Source organism: Mesitornis unicolor, unplaced genomic scaffold, assembly GCF_000695765.1.
Source record: "Mesitornis unicolor isolate BGI_N332 unplaced genomic scaffold, ASM69576v1 scaffold9967, whole genome shotgun sequence".
Taxonomy (NCBI): Eukaryota; Metazoa; Chordata; class Aves; order Mesitornithiformes; family Mesitornithidae; genus Mesitornis; species Mesitornis unicolor.
This window is the reverse complement of record NW_010195773.1, coordinates 129,786-148,437: the sequence shown is the minus strand read 5'-3', so window position 1 is coordinate 148,437 and position 18,652 is coordinate 129,786. Positions and strand designations below refer to the sequence as shown.

The 18,652-nt window shown below is 41.1% G+C and overlaps 1 protein-coding gene across 1 annotated transcript in view; it reads right to left on the bottom strand.

The window, feature by feature from the left end:
* The window catches only part of AFF3 (AF4/FMR2 family, member 3), a gene marked incomplete at its 5' end in the record, with an annotated part of 268,426 nt that overhangs the window by 165,791 nt on the left and 83,983 nt on the right, over positions 1-18,652 (bottom strand). The window contains one exon of the mRNA XM_010188239.1: positions 5,600-5,644. Within this exon, the coding sequence (XP_010186541.1) occupies positions 5,600-5,644 (45 nt within the window). The remainder of the gene's footprint in view (positions 1-5,599; positions 5,645-18,652) is intronic.

Here is an 18,652-nt window from a genome sequence, read left to right as displayed (position 1 = left end):
TATCCCACAGCGTCTCTTGCCTGACATTCCTGTGTTCCTCCTGAAACTTTCCCAGAAGTTTTCAGTCACAAAAAACAATCCAGATTTTCCCATGATGGTGCTGTGCTGAGGGCAGCCTTCTCACCTCCCTCACAAAGCTGCCCAGCAATGTCTTTCCAGTGAGGAGACTGCAATCAAACCGCTCTGCAAATGCAGAGGTAGCTCTTGCACGAGTGCTGTGCAGCAAAGTGGGGCTCGTCCCACCTGTAGGCTTTTCCCTCTGCTTTGGAAAGCAGAGGAGTGTTTAGAAATATACTGCTGATTACCATATTTGTGTTCTGCAATTCTTCACATGTCCGGCTCCACCAGGAGCTTAACAGCAGCCAGTGGGATCTTACAGTCATTAACATTTACAAGGCAGCAGTTCACAGTTGTTGAACTAACAACCTACCTCTAAGAAAGTGATTTTTCTCCCCTCTAAGTATTGACACATGCTCCGCTGACTGTGATGCTTATTCACAGTGACAGTGTGTTTGGTAGGACTGCATGTTTTCATGGGATTTCTCTTGTGCAGACAGTTTCTAATTTACCTCTGCTCTTGTTTTAATTCAGTCAGCTGATGGAGTGCAGCTGATCTCACGGCACATATGGCTGTTCAGGTTTGGAAAAAAAACCCTGAATATTTGATGGGTTGATCCTTAGTGCTTTCTGCTAAAGAATTAGCAAACTTGCTAATGAGCCAAGGGATCCCAAGTGGGTAGTGGGAAAAATACAGAATTAGATTCTGTTTTCATTCAGATTTTACATTGCTCAAATAAGAAGTACTTCACTTTACATACTCTGATTAGTTTCACAGGGTAGAGAATTTCAAGTAAATTACTCATCAAAGCCATCCCACTTAAAATGCCATGTTTTCATAAGTGGATGCCCTGTGGTCACGGGGAGTCATGACCTATTTTCAAGGGCACCTGCGGGTGCTCACCCCGAGCACAAGGCTCATGGCACCAAGCAGAGCTGCCCTTCACTGGGAGGAATGTTGGCAGCTCGAGTCTCAGGCCTTTCACTGCCTCCCCAACTGTTTTTTCTGTCTTCCCTGAAATAAACGTATCTGTCCACCAACCCATACCCCATCGTGCCCCCCCACTGCTCCACAGCACCCCAAGGGAGGTGGCTTCTTCCGTACTTGGTTTTCCTCCAGCCCTTTCTCTGCATTGCTGTTGCTCCATCAGCTTCCTACTGTTTCTGCATCCCGCAGCCAAACACTGTTAACAGGCCAAACACTCGAACTACGTCCGTCTCCCCCCCCAGCTCAACACCACCTCTCATGTCAACAACACACACACAAAAAGGGAATTCATAATGAACGTCTTCAATAATTAAAAGCTCAGCTTGCCTGTGGGTTTCCTTTCAACAAATCCACCGCAACTGTAGGAAATCACAGCTAAGGCTGTAAGATTAGCCAGATCAATTTTCAACCACTTATCTTACAAACCAAGAACCGTCTGCATCTGACACACTCCCTTTCTCCTTAAATACACAGCAAATAGAGTGTAGTGGTTGCAACAGTTGACTTAGTGGAGAGGCAGGACTCTTGCTGCTCCCATTTTGCACATGTACCACAGCAAAATAAACGTTAACTCAAAATCCCATTAGTCATAACAAAATACACAGTACCACATACTAATAAAATCATATAGAAATCAGCCAAAATTACTAATCTTGCTTAGCAAGCGTATGTTCTAGCAAGCAAGTGAATAGGTGGGCTTTGGTGGTGTCTCAGGAACTCAGGTAGCAACTGATCTGAGCATGATGGAATAAAAGATATTTGTGTAACCTTAACTCTTATTTTCCACTTCGAAGTTTTCTACCATGTCCTCCACCGACGATGCAAAAGCTTACAAGTAATTGCCTTTTATAGCTACAGTCATGTAATGAGGATTTTCTCTCTTGGTTTGCCATTACATCTGTAACTTTGTCTTACTGGAGCTATTTACACCAAAGGCTCTCTCAGAAGTTTCTCTATACTTGACATGTGCGCCTGCACTGCAGCTGGACAGAGAAGTTGCTACACTTTGAAGAAGTTGCTGTAAACTGGTGCATGGGGTTAGATGAGGTTCAGGATTCCTGCAGTGATTATAAACTCAGCAGGAGTCCTTACAACATCTCCGATCTCAACAGGGTTACTGTCTTGTTAATCAACCTCCTTCAGGACTGGAAGCGGTTCTGCGTCTCAGTTCTTCGGGGCTTTCTTTGGAAGCTGCAGTTTCGTGCAGAATGATCTGTCAGTTTACAAAGTCTACAGAGCTCTGATACGTTTGGTAAAACAACATCTAAAAAAGGCTAGACTTAAGCTGCGGCACCCTGCGCTGCACCAGACAGCACAGAGACTACAAATTCCTGTCACAGACAGTGCAAAATAAGATTTGGTGATTTTAAAGCTATGCCTCAACTGATCTTGTTGCCCAGGTCCAGATGTTGTCTCTGGCCATGTCCTGATATCAGAGGGTGACAAGACCTGCACACAAACCAGCACTTGCCTCTTACCTGCTGGGGAAAGGAAACTGAGGAAAGCAGATGGATCAGACTCGGGGCACTCTTCATACTGCCCTTGGTCTTGACCAGGGAAACACGGACATGCCATGGATGTACCTATCCCTTGGAAAAGTCACAGCCTGATGAGCGCAGGGAACACACCGTCTACAAGGAGAGGATGTTTTCTGCTTTGTGTTATGCAAGAGACAGCTAAAACAGGGTGCAATGCTCCTTAAAAAAAATTAAGCATCTTGTTCCTTTTGCCGATGCTCTGTACAGTAGAGTGGTCCTTCCTACAATAAATACATTTCAATGTGGTAGCAAAGAGCCATCTTTTCTGAAGAGAACACAAGGATTTCAGCTCCTGTGGCTTTTAATTGCCCACCTCTGGGCACCTATACAGGAACTGCATATATGCTACCCAAAAAGAAGCTAAACTTTGGCTTTGCTATGTAAATAGCACCTCCAACAAAAATTGGAAATGGCATTCCTTACAAATAGTCTGTTTCAGAAAACCAGGAAATCTGTGTTAAAACTGAATTGATCTGTTCAGCCCAAAAAGAAGTCACGGAGAGGGCTGGAAAAGTCTGCATGCCAGTAATTTACAAAGAGAGTAGCAATGGCACACTATTACTTTTTCTGCTTTCATTAATTATCAGTAAGAGCAACCACTGCTGATACAGTTTGTACTGTGAGAGTACCTAAGCACTGCTTCTGTACTACACAGCATTTCCCTGATACAGAAAGTTCACTTTTTAGGACAAAACAGAGCAGAGGGATAGATCTGGCCTGACCAGGGACAAGTGGGACAACAATGATAAAAGCATGAGAAACAATGGTATAGCCCTGACCTCACCACTGTGAAAAAGGAGGCTCTAATGAGATGATCCAAAGGTAGGTATGGAGCTAACTGGGAGAGTGTTCAAGGCTGTTCCGAGATCTGATGGGAAGCATGGGAGAAATTAATTAATATAAAAGTAAGCAACAGGGTGACAGAGGCTGGCATCTTCAGGTAAGCTAAAGTGGGAGCTAACATGTCAGGACAGATTGGTAGACTTGAGGCTTTAAAATCAGAGACAAATGTCTCTACTTGATAAGATACAGAAGGAGATGACAGTGGTGATATGTAAAGACAAATGTCTTTGGGGAAGACGTCAAGCTAGGAAAATGACCTGTGTGGCAGCATGGAGGTGGGTAACACTGCATTTGTCAAAACTGAGGAAAGGAGGTTGCAGCAATCAGGGTGTGTAATGAGAATTTGGACCTGAGATGTACGCATTTGTGAATAAAGAGTGTCTGCTATAAATGCTACAGCATAACACTTGACAAGGTTTATGTATAGTCTTAGACACAGGCACACAAGGGAAGTTCAGAGTAGAAAGTGATACCCTGTGCAGACCTGGAGGATGGGCAGATTGGAGATGCTACTTATGATGACTGAGTATTCATATGAGGGCAAGAGCTAGCGAATTAAAATGGTGTGCTCTCTGCCATGCTAAGCCTCAGCAGATAGCGAGACACTGATGTGAAGTGTGGCTTTTGAGCTGTGGGTTGTTTTATTCAGTTTTTAAGCAAAGTGAAAGAATTTGTCAATAAATTACAATGAACAAAACGGCCCTACCCACCCAAGGATGTCCTGAAGACTTCATCATGAAGCTTTGCAAAAATATTTCTCGAGGAACATTCCCAAGACAAAAACAAAAGAGAGCAGCAGCTGCATTCACCTGTTTGGAGATGCACCTTACCATCCCCAGTCATACACTGCATTTTTCTTCTCAGCTGGGGTCTCTTACATATACCCATGTTCCTCTGCACAGAAGCAACCATGTTTCTTCTACATTTTTTGGCTAATTGCACAACCTAAGGAGGCAAACCAGCTTCTTTGACTGTTCATTTTAAAAGCCTTGCATAAAAAAGGGTCAAATGAGCCTCACATCACATCATATACTTAGTGCATCGTGAAAAATGTAAAAAGCTCTCATGAATTATACTCTTTGCTACTAATTTGTAACAAAACAGCAGGGACTGAGGCTTAGGCTTGTTGAATATGCGGTTCAGTCCCACAAAAGCCTACTTTGTAAACGTTAGCTAAGTAAAAGCTCTGCCAGTGAAGTCATAGGCAATCCATCATCATCACCCTTCGATAAACTCTTTGTCTAGTTTAAGAATTAAAAGCTGTATTTAACATATTCAGGGAGAATGGAGAAATGCCTTTAGAAACAACAGGCTTAATGCACTACTAATCTCTAAACCAAATATTTATAGCTCCACAGTTTATAAACAATCTGAAATATTTGTGTAGTGGGTATCCAAGAGGTGGAAGCACACACAGTAATAGGGAGGTTTTATCATTCCATCTGCTTTGTTTGGTGTTTCACTCACTATCATATCAGATTTATAACCAGCGCGAATGACTGAATTATCAGTTTAGAAAAAGAACTGGAAAAAACCATGAGTTAAAATAGCTGGAAATGTTTCATTGTTTATAAATTGGTCTGCCTCAGAAAATAATCAATATCAAAGTTGATTCAAGCCAAGATCTGTCTGGATGTGTATTAATTTGCTCCATGAAAATAAACTAGAAATTACTAAGAGAAAAGAAATAATAATGAAATATGGAAATAACGATGGATTTTGCACGTTGCCATTATATAATGGACATAATGGACATAATGACATTACATAATGGATTCTAATTAAATCCAGGTGGAAAATGACCTTCCTAGACCTCCCTTCAAAATTAAGATTTTTGACAGTTGTGATTAATGGAAACATGCACTTTGCATGGTTTGTAAACCTGAAACATCATTGTACATTTCAGTTTATAATTTATCCCATTATCTGCTTCTGTATGCATGAAGGTCAGCCGTACTGGCACAAAGTAACAGTGAAATCCAGAGGCTCTGGAAGGTTGTTTTCAAAATTATTTTTCGTGAGGAAATAATTTTGCCTACTCTTGCCTTAGAAAGATGACAATATACGAGAAAAATACTTTTAACAGCAGTAATTGCAATATTCTTGTTGTTCTCTTGTCTTTTTGGAGTAAACAAAATGGCATTGGAAGAGAATTTTTTTTAAGCATTCCTACCCGCAATATTTCTTCAATGCAGCTGTTATCTCCTGTTCCACTGTCCTGTAAACAAAATGAGAAAACAGTTTGTTTGTGTTTTAAAAAGCAATAACAAATAGCAGGTTTGAGGATGTGGTTGTCACACGAAATTTATCCCAACCTCTATTACAGTTTCAAAATGAGGTCAAGTCTTTTCAGCATCTGAAAAGTTGCATTGCTTAAAATTCTCAAATTATTCCCCATCAGCACCACAGGAAGATGAAATATTTGCAGTGTTTACATATGATTGCAAAATATTTGTATAAATTCATAGGATTTTGTTTACACTACTTTCGGGTGTATTTCCTGCTGTTTTGGATATACTGCATATGAGTAAGCACAAGCAAAAAGTACATAGATCCAATATGTACATTTATTCGTATTAAATACATATCTCTCTGCATCCTTTGTGCAGGAAAGGCTATGCAGTGCCACTGCCTATGTGGAGCCTGACAATGTATAGGGCAGAGGCAGCTGGGATGCTGAGGGGAGAGCTGCAACACAGGCGGCAACACTTAGCGTGGGCTCGGCATCACAGCAGTCCTAAGAAGGCTATAATTTCCTAAAATACTGATCCTAAATCCACACGTACATTGTGAGACCGAGGGCACAGAGGCATTCCGGTCTCCTGAATGGTATAGCTTCCTTTAGAGCCATTCTGGAGAGGGGAAATCAGAGATTTGGCAGAGCAGCCAATCTATATTCCCCTATAAGGAACCATCCAGCCAGTACCTCACCTACATCTTCAGCTTGATTGTTCGCTGGGACGCAAACTTTTGCAGCAAAGATGAGGCAGCATGAGACATCAGTCTGCCACATTTATGCTCCCAGCTTTCCGGCCTGTCCCTTGCCCAACATAACTGGGAGGAGATGGCACACCACGGATGGAGGTACTGATGCTGAGGGGTCCTCATCTCCTACAGCTCTCCACAAGATATAGGTGGCTGCTGCATCAAGCATGTTTTCTGGGCATTTACTTCACCACGCTAAATTCCCTGACAATTCCCCAAAGAAAGGTTTTCCTCCTTTCACAGAATAGAACTAACTCAGGAAGCAGGAGACTGGGGCTTGTGGTCTTCCCATGTGGGAAGGTGGCATGGAAACAAAACCAATTACAATTAATTAGCCCCAAAGAGCTAGCAGGGAAGTGAACTTGGTCTTCACCTCTGGTTTTCAAAAAGCACCTGGACGTTCTGAGTTTTCAGATGCTCACCTAGAGAAGTATCAAAGCAATTCGCTTCTCCAAAGAGCTGAGCTCTTGTCACCTGGAAATCAGACTCCTCTACCGCATCTGCATTTGGGCACTCAAAAAATCATGAAGGAGTTTCCAAAATGGATACCTCTGAGCCTACCAGAGTCATATGATACCACTAGCCAGTTTGTGCAAGTCCTGGACACGATCGCCACCGCTCCCCGACCTGAGCTGAGTGACTGAGGAAATCTGGGTCTGCAGCCACTTGTAGCCTAACAGCTGCAACCAAGGTCAGAAGTACAGCAGCCATGCATATGCAAGGGGACAATTTATGTTTCATCCTTTTTTGTGGCTGTTATTTCATGCCAATTCACAGAAAGTCGTAAGTGCTTTATTGTCAACACTCCTGCTAAATCTTCGCTGAATATGGCCCTTGATTGTGAAACAAACGAATTGCATTAACTCTTTTTGGTGAGGCTCAGTCAGTCAGCTTTACAGTCACTAGGAGTTACACTGCTGATTTCAAAGGAAAAAGAATTGAGCATGATGCTATAAAGCCAACCTTTGGAGAATTACTCATATGTGATACAGTGATGCTGAAGAGAAGCTGCAGTCCTGTGCAGACAGCTCTGTTCTGAGCTCAACCCTGCCCCCAAGGAGCTACACAATGCCACGTGTGACCTCTCCTGATGCTGGAGCAGGAGTGCAAGTGCAGTAGTTCATGCTGTCAATGAAGTTAACAGGGCAGACAGAAACACCACAACAATCTCTGGATATTTAAGAATTTTAAAATGCCTATTTTATTCCTCTCTTCTCTCTCTGTTTCTCTACATTTTCTCCCTTTCCTTCCCCAAACCCTGGTCCATGTCTTACTATCCTGTTAGCAACAGTAGAGAGGATAAAGCGCTCATTGTGAATGTCTTGTTTTCAGAGCAATGAATTTACTGCCTGACCCCAAGTTTGCTATTCTAGTCCACTGTCATCTTATGGAAGGAGGGATGAGATGACCTACCACCTTATGCTGTATACAATACATTGAATGGTGAAAAAAATGATGCTCTTCATTTTTGTGTGAAGACAAAACTACTGAAGGTAAATTTGGCAATAGGCTATTTAAGAGTAGGTTTAGAAACAAGCTTCTGTTACAAAATTAAATATCCCTCCTAGAAGTGTAATGAAGTAAGTCTGCAAATACTCATTGGCAAGAAATTAAACTTTCCATTACCAAAGAACTAAAACCATAGTTACTGTCTCTAGCACATCGTATTTTCCTCTTTATTCTTCATCTTTTGCATGCCAAATATAAATTTCTTAATTTATTTTGGTTTGAATACTTGTAAGGCTCTTACATTACTGTTGATATCAAACTTTCTAGAATAAAGGTGGGGAAGATAAGAAATCATGCTCTGCACACAGCAAGCAACTTCAATTTCATAAGGTCTGGGGCCATATATGGGTTTTTTTGTGATATCATATAATACAATGCAGAGTGTTACTGTGGGACCTAAAGTATGTCTGAAAAGCATCTGTAGGTATTGGTATGGAAAAGACTCCCCATTCTTATTCTTTTGCTTCCTTCTCCATTTCTGCTCATGTTACAGAGGAACACTCAATGCCTGTGACTCTGGCAACCTGAATTTAACTTTATGGCCATATTTGAGTTTTTTTAAAAAAACCCAAACTGGTAATATTTCTTGAAATTTGAATTTAAAAAAAAGAGATTGCATTGCCTGCAAACAACTAATAGCACAGAGCACTTGACACACTATGTGCATCAGTAGATTTGCCTGATCCAAACACTGTTGCATCAGTGCTGGCTGTGTGACACAGCACCTGCGTAAGACTGATGTCAGATGTGCCAGCAATCTGTGCAAAGCAGTCCCTACACCCTCTCCATAGCCTGTATGCCACAGAAAGCTTATGCAATAAATGTTTTAATTACTTAAAAAAGAAAAATTAAAACAAAATAAAGGTTTAGAGGCTGCTGTTCCCAATCAAACCAAGGAGCTGCCACCCTGTATTTATCCTGACATTGATGAACCCAGCTTATTTGCCTCCCTTTGCATTTTGTGATCTGTCATAACATGCTCGCCTCACTGAACCTCCAATGAACCATCAGCAAAAAAGACTGGCAAGTCTTTTTCAGCTGTCGAAGGAAGAGGGCTCCAGCCTCTTTGCTCTCCAATGCTGTGCCCGCTGCTTTAGTCCCTCTGTCAGCGCAGCCTGAAGAACGCCAGGCGTTTGCAGATGCACAGTCTGGCAGGAGGATGCGAGGAGCTGCCGCCGAGGATAACAGCAGTGGCTGCTGAAGAAATAGCCGGGAGCATCGTCACCGCTGATAACACAAGCAGCTAATTACCATGCAAAGCACAGAGAACTGTAAGAAACAAGGCTGACTAAAGGCTACATCGAATTCTGGAGAAACGGGATGTCATTTCAAAAAAAAAGCTACATCTGTACAAATTTTATTTCAGAGCATTACTTTATTTTTTCTTCCCTTACCAGCAGCTTTCACATGAAGATATATAAAGAAATCCCTCTGAAAGGAATGGCCTATCTGTGATACTTCTCCCTCCTTTCAAATCTTTGCATTAAGGAAAGACAGAAAAATCTTCTGCAAGAATCTATTTCCATGTTAGGCTCAGCGACTTTTATGGTGTGAGCTTTAGGTTATTATTTGGACTGTTCCAAGTGTTTTTAAAAAGTCCCCAGAAGTTACTGGATTTTGTCTCCAGTATAAATTAAACCTCCAGAAGCTGAGGTACATACTCAGCCTCTTCCACTTGGCAGGAGTGTGAACAGCACTCAAACGCTTGTGACCTGTAACCAGTGACATGTCAGTGGCCACCATCCAGGGCAGCTCTCACCCCAGGGCTGCACAGACACTACATGGCACCACCCAAAACGGGGTTGCAGAATTTCCCCTGGGACCTAAAGTAAAGCTTCAGACAGTAAATGTTGGCAGATAATAACCTAAATCCATGATTTAAACAATAGGAAAACAGGGTAAAAAACCCACATTGATGGACCTTGATCTGAAAGCATATTAGCAATGGTTCTTTGCCAGGCAAGACCATGAAAGTATGGAGATACACACACACACGCACGCACACACGCACGCACACACACACGCACATATGTTATATACTAAAACATTTTCATAGAATCATAAAATCATGGAATGTATTGGGTTGGAAAGGACCTTTAAAGATCATCTAGTCCAACTCCACTGCAGTAAGCAGTGTTACCAGATCAGGTTGCTCAGAGCCCCATCAAGCCTGACCTTGAATATCTCCAAGGTTGGGGCCTCCACCACCTCTCTGGGCAACCTGATCCAGTGATCTACCATCCTCATATTGAAAAACTTTTTCCTAATATCCAACCTAAATCTACCCTTTTCTAGTTTAAAACCATTACCCCTTGTCCTATTGCTACATGCCCTAGTGAACAGCTCTTCCCCAGATTTCTTATAGGTACCTTTCAGGTATTGGAAGGTCACTATAGGGTCCCTCCAGAGCCTTCTATTCTCCAGGCTGAACAATCCCAACTCTCTCAGCCTGTCTTCGTAGGAGAGGTGCTCTAGCCCTCAATCTTTGTGGCCCTCCTCTGGCCCGACTCTAGCACTTCAATGTCCTTTTTGTGTCGGTGACTCCAAAGCTGGATGCAGTACCCCACATGAGGTCTCACCAGAGCAGAGTAGAGGGGCAGAATCACTTCCCTCACCCCGCTGGCCACACTTCTTTTGATGCAGTGGATGGCCTTCTTGGCTGCAGATGCACATATCTATTGTTTCTATCTGTTTCTATACAATCAATTTACTAGAAAGGAACTTCTGGTATGAAGAAGATAAGTAAAGTCCTCATATTTTTTTTACTTATTCATATGTGCAGCCTCTGCCTGTTGGGTTGTGGAGAACCATTGCTCTCAACAGTGTTTCCCTTCACTCATTTCTCTGAATAGATATTAACAGCTTCAAGTCGTGGAATAAAATGTTGAAATTTAAGAGGGAGATGTGCCAGAGACCAGAGAGGTGATTTCTGGGGTTTCTGTGAAAATATAGCCAGGCTGTGTAATGGTATTTTTTGGTAGAGGTCATTTGCAGATGCCCAGGAAAGGTTTTTAAACATTCAAGGCTTAATTTGCTGTTGATTTCATTGTATGTGCAACATCCTCCAAAAGGCTCTTTATGGGATGCCTGTGCCAAACCCACACTGCTCTGGAGAGAAAAGGTAGGACTTCAGACCTCAGCAAAGGTGGGCTGGTTGAAAGATTAGACCTCAACCTGGTTAAAAACTCTATCTTTTGTCCCTCAGGAAATGTCCACTTTTCTGAGCATATTTTCATTTTGAATTGGGGGAGGCAGACACCTACATGTAGATTTGATCCTGTTGGATATGGTCCCATTAAAAATGTCACTGTGTGACATCCTTACCTTCAAAACGAAATTTTAAGAAGTGTTTTTCCATCCAGTTGAGAAATGAATGTTTGATCAGATCAAGACACTTAAATGTCAAATTTTAAAAAATAGAAATTAAATTTGTAGCTACAGAGAATCACAGAATCATAGAGTAGGTTGGAAGAGACCTCTAAGACCATCAAGCCCAATGGTCAACCTAACACCACCATGCCCACTAAGTAAGATATGGCCTAAATCAAGAAGTCATTAAAACAAAATAGGTTTGATTAAAATAGGGGCTGAACTGAATAGGGTTATGGAAAGGGAAAAGAAATTAAGAGACTGCCGAAGAAGCTTGACTTCCTGTCATTCCTGATATCTGAAAGCTGGCCATGGCCTGTTGATACAGCAGTTTTCTCCTGCGCTCTCCTCTGCTGTGAGTAGTAGTCATTTTGCTTTTACTACGAGGAATTGCTGCTGCTTCCTTAGACACAGACATGTACAGGCGGGAGATGGGGATGAAATGCTGAATCCTCCTCAAGCTCTGTGTCAGAAAGTGCACTAATTAAAGTTATTAAATCTGTCTAATTTACAGTGACTGTTAATAAACTGTTACCCTTAATAAGCCCATTCTCTTTTGAAATGGAGTCTTCATATTTATTATGGGGATTATTTTTCCTACCATGGGATCTTGCAACATTGTTCTTGGTTCAAAAGGGAAGAGGAGAAAGGTTAACAAAGACTTTATTTCAAGAGAAAAAATTAATAAAGAGCAAGTGATGAAAGTCATCTAGCTTTGCTTTAATGGAAGTATCTGGCTATACTAATTGGGGGTCTCATTGCAACTCGTGTATCATGATGCCCCAGTCTTGCACCAGGAACAGGAAGATATTGTGGCTAATTGAAGAAGGTGAATCAAAAATACCTGTAGGTAGACAGAAGCACCAAATGATCTGATAGACTTGCCGTGCACTCTAGAAAGGAGATGCTAATTGGACAAGAGTACATTTTGCTCTTGAGTGATACCTGCTCAGCAGCTCATCCACAACTGAGACAGGACAGCAGCTTCTGGAGAGCAGAGCCTCCAAGAAGGAAGACTGCAGAGGAGTTTATATCCAGTGTACCACCAGCCATAGTCTGTGCTGGCCCTATATGCAGATCTGAGGGACCAGAGCGCAAGAAAGGATCCTGCCTCTGAGGTTCAGGCTGATGTCTAGTTGAAGATGAATTTCCTGTGGATGTATAAGTAAAGGCACTCAACACATTGTATTTATTTTTTTAAATAGTAGGGAGATGAGGTTAGAGTGTAACTCCTCCACTGCATGCCCATGGCCTGCCCCAGAGCTCAGAGTGCCTCCTGCCCATGTAGTGCCTGACCTGAACTATCTATGGAAAGCCTGGGGTCAGAAAGTGAGGTGATGCTGAAGGGCTGTGGTCTGGATGGCTGCTGCGAGCTTCACTAGAGCTTATGTACCTACAGCCCAGTTTGGAAGGGATTAAGAAGGGCTGGGTCCAGCCACTTGTTCAGAGGTCAACTTCAAACTGACAAGATGGTCTGAGTCCAAGTCTCAGTGTCCACAACACTAAAAAAAGTCAAGAGAATGAAAGGACAAGAACCCTTCTGGAACCTCCCCATGCTCTCCATCCCTAAGGGCCATCGAACAATCAATGACTGGAGCTGCATCAGTAAAATTTCATCTAATAAAAGATGCTTGGGAGCCTCAAATGAAACCTAATGGCAGATCGGTGGAGCAATCTTACAGGCTTTTACATTATATTCATAAAAATAAAAATCCAAACACACCAGAATTACACTGTGACCCAGAACAATAAAAGGGAGCTGTAATGGAGAAGAACTGCATTGTTCTATTAATAAAATATAAAGGTTTTGTTGTTATTGGGAAAGATTGATTGTATCAAATCAATACCATGTCACAGTATATTAATGTTTTTCTTCTCTAATGAAAAAATAGGGTCTGATGTGATTACACTCTCTTGCTACCCATTTGAAAAATATAATGGGATAGTAATAATGAAGATTGCAACTTGCAATTTTACTCCTTGATACATGCTTGATCCTGGGAGGTGCCAAGTAAGTGACTTCAGCTTTCAGTGAAGTCAATGAGAGCTGAAGGTAACTAGCATTCACCAAAATGCTGACAACAACCCACTGAACAGACTTCACAGCCTCTCTTCCCATCCCCAAATTGGAAAAAGTCAGTGGGGTCCTCTGGAAATCCCTTCGGCATACTACATTTTCTGCAGCACTGAATGTATGCTCTGAATGTATTAAGTGGCTGGTTACTTGACACAGGGCTCTATTTGTTGGAAAGTTTACATTATGGACACCAGAGTCTTTTGGTTTTGCAGCAGGAAACAGCTTTTTAGCCAAAATACGGGCTCGTCCCCTCAGCCCACGCAGTCTAACAGCCGCCCTGCCCTGGGAGCGATAGAGATCAGCTTTTCTCCCCATTAGACGCCTGTCCTCCCTGCCACACAGATGGCCAATTAGTGTCAGCTGGAATGTGGTATTTTTAGTGACGCGGACACTTGTCCACTAAGACCTGGATTGAGACCAATCGATGGCATTTAATATAAGCTCTGTGTTCATTTGGGGAGAATATATAACATCTGTAAAGCAGCAACAGTTGGAAAAACAAGTACTGTGGAACTGTTAATCTTTTTATGACATTTTAACATGAATTTACCATCAGCTAGTATAATATTCAATAAATTAAATGGATTATTTTGCCAAGAGATCCTTTAAAATGTTAATTAACAATAAATCAATAAAAACTATTCAACATGAAAATCAATTACATCCCTGTTTACATTATTTAACTCCAAACATTTCTGTTTTGTGTGCTTGTAATTAGAGCAAGCTATAAAAGATGCCATAAATAGGTGCATAATGAGAGGAACTGTTTATAAATGATAATTGGTATTCATTCCCACTGAGCTAAAGGTTATGTGATTACAAACTATCATGTAGAAAGGGTTAAACTTCTTACAGATATAAGGTTTTTTAGTACACAACTCTGCAGAAATCCCTCCCACATAAGGTCCCTGATGGAAGAAAGCCCCTGTACACGAGCATTTGATGGAAAGAGTAATGTCTATCAGGCGTTCCTGAAAGCCTATTTACATCCAGCTAGAAACGGCTCAGGGGGGAAAAACTATCCTTTGGGCAGAGAATAAGAAATGGAGACTGGCACAAGGAATTCAATATTGATAAAACATCATAATGTGAATGATATTTGTACTAAGTTGAAAAGAAAGATATTAACATTGAAATGCTATTAAAAATCCAGGTGGCCATCATGTTAACAAAGCTGAGGACAGGACAAAAGAAACAAGGGCGGTTTCTGTCATGATCGGTAACAAAGATGTTGTTCTACCCAATACCCTACTCCAAGATTAGGGCCAAAGAGGGTCTGGTTTTCACAGAGGACTAAAAGAGGATTACAGGATCTTCATGTGACAGCCCAGAGCTCAAAACACTGAGCAGCAGCCTGTATCTCCAGAAGGTAACATCGAACTATTTCTTATTATAAACGGATACACAGAGCTGAAAAATGTGTATCCTAGGGAGAAAGAACCTCTCATTAATCCCTGTTGATGAAAACCACCTTCTCAGTTTTAGAGACTGAGACCTGATCTAGACTTAATGGGTAAAAAATCCCACAACTGGGAGACCAGAGTAACATTTGGCTTTCTACTAAAGCCTTTTGCTAGTCCAAGGATGTCACCAACATCTGGTAATTTTCACTTTGACAATGTCTTCTCCCCCACAAAAAAAAAAATCTTATCCTTTTACCATAGCTGCTTTTGTGAGGGCAATAATCATCAAGTACCCTTGATGGTGCAAGTCTGAAGTACAGGCAGACCAGCAAGCATCTGGTGATAAGGCCAGCAGAATTAAAAAACCTATTTGCAGATCCATAGCGCGACCTCTTTTTCTACCCTGTTTGGGCACAGCAGATGCATGATTTCTTTTCTTTTTTTGGACTGTGACTCACAGTGAATTAATTTTGGCCTGAGAACCCTTACATTGTACTGCTTTCCTTGATCTGCAAAAAATTCAATAATTTAATGGAAAATACGGATTGGGAGTTAAAAAAAAAGAAGTCTATTTTGTGTAAGAAACAGAGCATCATATGCACTGGTTTGAGAATGACAGCTCAGTTTCATTTCTAAGACTGAATAACCATATTCTGGTCATGGCAATTACGACCTGGACACCTATTTGCCCAAAAGGGATATAATTTGCTATTGGATACCCAAAGCTTTATCAATGAAGATGAGCAATGGTATGCATATGCATCTTTAAATTAATCCCTTGATGCCTCTGGTCAGCTCGAGTGGATTCTCTTAAAATTCACACGGAAGTTGATAAATAGCACAATTCTCGGCAGAGCTTTATTGTGCTCTCAGTATTCCTGAAAGTCAAAAGAAAAGTCCTGCCATACTGTGGTCACTGACAGACTGATGGAAACACACTCACTGCCAAGCTACTGAAAACAGTACTCTCTAAAGGTTTTGCAGAGTTAATGAGACATGTATAATTTCAAATAAAATGCCAGCACTGCAATGTCTTAGGGCTCAGACATTTAAGTTCCTTCCAGTTAAGAATGCACATGACACCATGTATATATCAAGATATTTTTATATACATATATGTATATATACACTAGATGAAAATCCTCTGCAAAGGTTTCCTGAAAATGTCCAAATCAACCAAGTGTCAAATCTTATCAACTGTAGCCTTAATATGGGAATCAATAAATTCAGCAAATCTATAAAGTTGCAGAGTAGACAAATACCTTCTTTATTTTTCCTGTCCTCTCCTTCCCAAATGGCACTGAAAAATTTATTTTTTCATCAGTTTACCGCAGGCCTGTACCAGTCCTCTCTGGTGGGGCACAAAAAGCCCTTTGGCCAGCTAGGCAGGAACCAGGCACTGCTGTGCTGCCTTGCAGAGGACTCACCTCCACATCTGTGAAAACATCTGGCCCAAGGAGCAGCAGCTGCCCAGCACTTGTCCCTGCTTTCCTAAGGCCTCTGTACCAGCACCCTACGGTTTAGGCAATCACAAGACCAGAACCAGGAGAATAAATAATATCTCAAGTTTAGGGAAGGTTGTAGGTAGCCACCAAGTAATCATATGCTAGTAGTTAACATCTTTTGATGGAAGCCACACTGGTCTCTCAGGCTTGGAGGACAAAAGGCTGTCTTAAAATTATCTTAGTTCTTTCTCTTTTGGCTTTCGCTTTTCTCTTCTTTCCATATATTCTCAGATTATCCCCTGATATTGCATCTGAAAGTCACAATGCTTTCCGATTTTCTTTTTGCTTGTCGCTGTTACAAGTAACAGTGAAATATAGAAAGGAAGTAGAAAGAAAAATTGGCCTCAGCTTTTCCAGCTTTTGTGTCTTGGAAGGAGTTTGCTTGTCCTTCCAGTAGACATTTGTCAGTTCCCAGCTGTTTGCACTGAGCTCTGTCACACAGCTAAAGGCTACTGGAGCACCACTTGTAAAACCCAGAGATACAAAACTGTACGAGCTATGACTCCTGGCTATGTTACTCAGGGGTAGTAACCACTTTTCACTGTCACATTAACGGTTTTCTTTTTAATACAGAAAACGACCAGCAAGTCACTTAATAACAGTGCAGTGTCATGGGGGCATGCCTGGTGCATGGACTGCAAAGCTCTGGCTGGTGCCTACAGAGAACTGTTCTCCCAGCAGCCTTACTGCCAAAAAATGGTGTTAAATCCTGTATGCACCAGCATTTGCACAGATACATCACATAACATAGGGAGGGAAAGGAGGGAGAGAAATAAAATGAAGAAAAGGTCAGTGATAGTAGTTTAATTTTTACTGGCTTGCAGACCTAAACAAGTATTATGTTACATGAGAGGGGTTTGTGAATTTTCTCAGAAACATTAGGTTGCCCTTAGGTTTGGTATGGGTTTGATTTCCAAAACTTTCACTGTTTTTATTCAAAAAAGGTAAGCTGCCTCTTGGATTTTTTTTTTTACCAGATGAGGTGATTCTCCACTTGAAAACAGGTTATTTTGTCTCTAGAGGAAGAAATGTTCAATGTAGCACCATTTCATTTTAAATGGAAGATAAATGGAGAGAAAATCTCTAAAATACTGCACCAACTCACAAACATTTCCATCTAGGTCAAGTACAATAAATCTGCATTTTTTAAGCATCAGAGGCAGCTCTCTGTCCCTGTAAAATCTGGAAGGTCTTGTGGCACCCCAAATTATAACAACATGTACAGCAAACAGGAATACAGTTGGAAAGCCTTTGAGCCGAGAAGCCACATGCTTCCGTTTTGCTATGTGATCTTGATTAATTTAGTTCTGTGGCTTTTATTCATGTTTCAGGACATTGAATCGTTTAAACTTGTTAGTATTTTCCTTTTTTAGTGCTTTCTGCTGCCTTTCACTGTTTTATTTTATCCTTTTGTTCTCCGGTGTAACTGAAGGTAATGCAGTCCTGGGCCTATTACCCTCCGTCTCTTTGATCTGGCAGTGGATATCAACAAAGAAGTTATTTGTTCTTAACACATTAAACCCTTCTGTGTAGCTTTTTACAAATTCTGTTATGCAACTTTGATATGGCCTGGAAGGAGTTGTCAGGTACCGAAAGGCAGGGGAGCACAAAGACCTCTCCAAAAGTCGAGCTATGAATGGTGTCATCGTGCTGTTTCACTTTCAAAGGTGGCTCATACAGGTTTGCTGAATAGGAGTCGTTTGACAGCAGACATCTGAATTTGTATCGCAGACTCTAAGACACCTTTATAAGAACTTTGAATATCTTAGTTGAGTCCTGAGGATCAAAGCTTCCTATGTAATAAACCTATCACAGGTTACCCAGGGAGATTTTCAGCATTGGTAACAATGGCTGCTGATTTGCCTCGCATAACAAGCTACCGATAGAATATAAGAGTTGTGATCAATACTTTAACTAGCAAGATAAAAATCTACTTGAAACTCAGGAATTATATTAAGGTTTTGTAATTTACTTTATAAACCATCTTCTATAATTTTAAGATGCACATGCATCAAGTGTCGCTTGAAATACATTAAATCTTGATTTTTCAAGTCAGAATACTAGAATAGTAAGTAGAATTGGCAGCATAAATGAATATAATGCATAAAACAGAAAGAGCTCTTGGCTGGCTTTTGTATACAGCATTAGAAACAGAGAAACACACATTGTTTCACATTGATCTGCATTAAGTATATTTGTTATGGGTTTGAAATACTCCAAACTATTTGTTTTGGATGAGAGAGGATGCTCTGCATTTACAATATATGATACCACATTGTCATCAATTGTCATGCTTTGTTTATAGGACTGAATAATTTGTAATCATCAGATTACTATGTTTAGTCTGCACTGGGGTTTTCAGAGAATGTGTATTAAAC